Below are 3,324 nucleotides of genomic sequence, written 5' to 3' on the forward strand. Positions count from 1 at the left end.
CCTATTTAACATTTTTTATTTCTTTACTAGATGTGCCAGCCATATATTCTCAAGTGATAAGAAAGGATAAAATTATAATAGAACACAACTTATCAGTAGATTGTGACTGCAACCTTAATTTTTAAATATATGTATATATATATACATATATTTATTTATTTATTTATTTATTTATTTATTTATATTTTTACTTAAGACTCCCAAGCCACTTGATATGACTACAATTTCTCTGAAAGCCACAGCTCTCTTTCTCAAGCTTCCTCATGTTGTGCAAAATTATTTTTCTCCTTCTTAGCCCTGAAAAATACATGGTTCAACTACAGCCTATAGCTATGCTTCAGAACCCTTTCTTTAAACAAAATCTTTAAGTAAAAGCCTAAAATATAAAAACTAAAATGGTGCTACACTTGTTAAAATGGTAGCGGAAGGGGTGGTCTGGAGCCACCCTATTATGCTCCTCTCACAGGTGCCCTGAAATTCCTAGGAGCAGTTTGAAACCATCTCAGCCATATGCTCCATCTACATTGGACCATTTGACATTTCCATGAACAACATATTTGTTTACACTTCTGCATCTTGACACCTATATCTTGCCTCCCCCTTTGAACTGTATTATTCAAGAATCACCTTCTTACCAAACACAATGTCAAGGAGTCTTTTTCAGATTCAAAAATATTCACTGAACTATTACAATAGCCAGGCTCTGTGTATCTCTGTACCATATGCTACTGAAATCATTTACCTGTTATATGTGTCCCTTCTAGAATGAGCTCCAGGAGGCACAGACTCATTCATCTGAGTCTCCAATGTCTAACCAAGTGCTCAGCATACAAGGTGCCCAAGAAGTTGCCAAATAAATGAATTTTTAGTCTACCTAGATCATATGCACCTTTCTGACTGACTGCATCTGTCTCTCCTGGCCTGAGAGAACAACTGATCATCTTTTTCCTATTTGGGTAAAACATGAACAAAGTCTGAATGACAGTATCTCATGGTGCCAGATCGTAGAAATGTTAGTAGATACAATTTTGTCAGTGTTAATTTATCCTTATGGCTTTCTGAGTGGTGGCCTGTTAATTTTTACCCTGCCCCCACCCCCCCCATGATTACCTCGTTTTCATCTAATTTACTGTTACTCATCTAACACTCCAGGTTGCTAAAAGAACAAGTAGCTGCAAAGAACACAAAGAAAAACAACATAGGAAGTTACTGCACACAGGTTACCAAGTTGATTTTATAAAAGGCCTAGGTAAATACAAACCGGTAGACAAAATACTGAAATGCACATTCATACCATAATCAAGTACACATATTTTTTAACTGGGACAGGAATAGCTATGGGTAACCATAGAAGTCTCAAGTTGTCTAAAGAAAGAATAAAACTGCCTTGAACTGTAACCCTTAGAAACACTAACCTTATTCGTATTGCCTCGTGAGTGGTGTCCTCCGAACAAGTACAGCATCCTGTCTACACACACGGCACAGCTTCCTGACATGGAAGGAGGAACATCACCTTCAGTGTTCATTTTCTTCCTGAGAGGAAAGCAATGTAAATAAGCCTCCCGCAAGGGAAATGCAAAAATATTTTTATTTTTCTTCTATTTCCACAATAAAGGAGGGAAAATAAAATGAACAGGTTGACTAGATCATGTCCAGGGTCTCATCTAAGCTCTAAAATTAATTCAAAGAATGAGCTCTTTCCTCTTCATTCCGCAGGCTTTGCTGGTCCTGCACAGAGGCCAAATGAGAGCTTCTAAAAGCTACAGTGTCACATTACCCCAGGAGCGCACCATTTTATGTTTCTTAAACTAAATTGTTTGCTTTCTATTTACATGGCCATAAAGTGGTTGTTTTGGTTTTTGTTCTTGACTGGGCCAGGAAAACAACAGATTAATTCAGTCCCAGTCCTGACAGATTAATTCAGTAGGTGTTTTTATTTGGTCACCGTTAGCCATTCAAATGAATCTGATTCAGATCATATGTAATACTACAGACACTTATGTAGTACTTACTATAGGTCAGGCACTGCTCTCAGTGCTCTGCATATTTTGACACATTCTGAATCTAAAAATAAAGCTGAATCAAAACTAATTAAGAAATAGAAGATTCAGAATATTAATAGGTCACTCAAGGTCTTCTCACAATATCACTTTATAATAAGGTTTTAAGTTTTAATAGGCTTAATTTTTTTAAATTACGGGGCTGATTTATTATTTTTATTTATTCATTTATTTTTCATTCCTCACGCAAGAATATTTTTCCATTGCTTTTTTAGAGAGCGGGAAAGACAGAAATACATCCATTGGTTGCCTCCTACATGAGCCCACCAGAGCCCAGGCCGGGGAGGAGCCTGCAGTGGAGGTACATGCCCTTGACCGGAATAGAACCTGGGACCCTTGAGTCCCCAGGCAGAGGCTCTATCCCTGAGCCAAACCAGCTAGGGCTATGGGGCTGATTTTTAAAAATATGTAGAATTCCATATTACAGGGATACTATTACACATTTCCAATTATCTAGAAAAAGATTGGCAAACAGCTCAGAAAACACCGATTAACTATGTACAGAAGAATCTTAACATGCTTAGTTTAACTGTTAAATCAAGTGGGAGTACTATTCCAGTTCTGAGATCTATAATATGTAATATATGTAAAGCACAAAGTTCTCAGAGTGCAAACCACGGGGAAAGACTACTTCATAAATCCTCAAACACAACTAACCCAGCCTTTTGAGAGTCGCGTTAATCCTGCCACGGACATACTCTTGAGTCCCACTGCTATGAGACTAGCAAAAGACCCTTTCACCATATCCCCATGGAGCAATTGCACTCCAAATTCAACTTAACAAACATGTCCTATGTGCCTACTTAACTCTAGGAGCTAAGGACAAATCTTATAAGATTACACATTGGTCTATCTTTAAGGGTTCACAATCCAGGTGCTTAAAAAATATATGTATATATATATACATATATTTATTTATTTATTTATTTGTGTGTGTGTGTGTGTATATATATATATATATATATATATATATATAATAAAAAGAGAACGTGCAAATTGACCATACCTTCCCTATGCCCCAAGCCATGCCCACCAGCCAATCAGAGCGGCTATATGCAAATAACCCAGCCAAGATGGCGGCCGGCAGCCACGGAGCAGGAGCAAGCAGGAGGTTTGGCTACCCTGGCAATGGAGGAAGCCAAGCTTCCCACTGGCCCTGGCCGGCTGTGGCCTCTGCTAAAGGCAACAAACTTTCAATTATAGAAGATAAATCCCAGATACCTGCTTCCAGCCAGCCTCCACTGGGAGCTTGGGTTGCTGGGGG

At 38.4% G+C, this 3,324-nt stretch overlaps 1 protein-coding gene across 1 annotated transcript in view; it reads right to left on the minus strand.

Annotated features, from left to right (window-relative positions):
- Positions 1-3,324, minus strand: part of KLHDC2 (kelch domain containing 2) — a 15,696-nt gene that overhangs the window by 3,482 nt on the left and 8,890 nt on the right. Inside the window, exon 5 of the mRNA XM_006776093.2 lies at positions 1,416-1,533. Within this exon, the coding sequence (XP_006776156.2) occupies positions 1,416-1,533 (118 nt within the window). The remainder of the gene's footprint in view (positions 1-1,415; positions 1,534-3,324) is intronic.

The sequence above is a fragment of the Myotis davidii genome, unplaced genomic scaffold (assembly GCF_000327345.1).
Source record: "Myotis davidii unplaced genomic scaffold, ASM32734v1 scaffold1069, whole genome shotgun sequence".
Classification (NCBI taxonomy): domain Eukaryota; kingdom Metazoa; phylum Chordata; class Mammalia; order Chiroptera; family Vespertilionidae; genus Myotis; species Myotis davidii.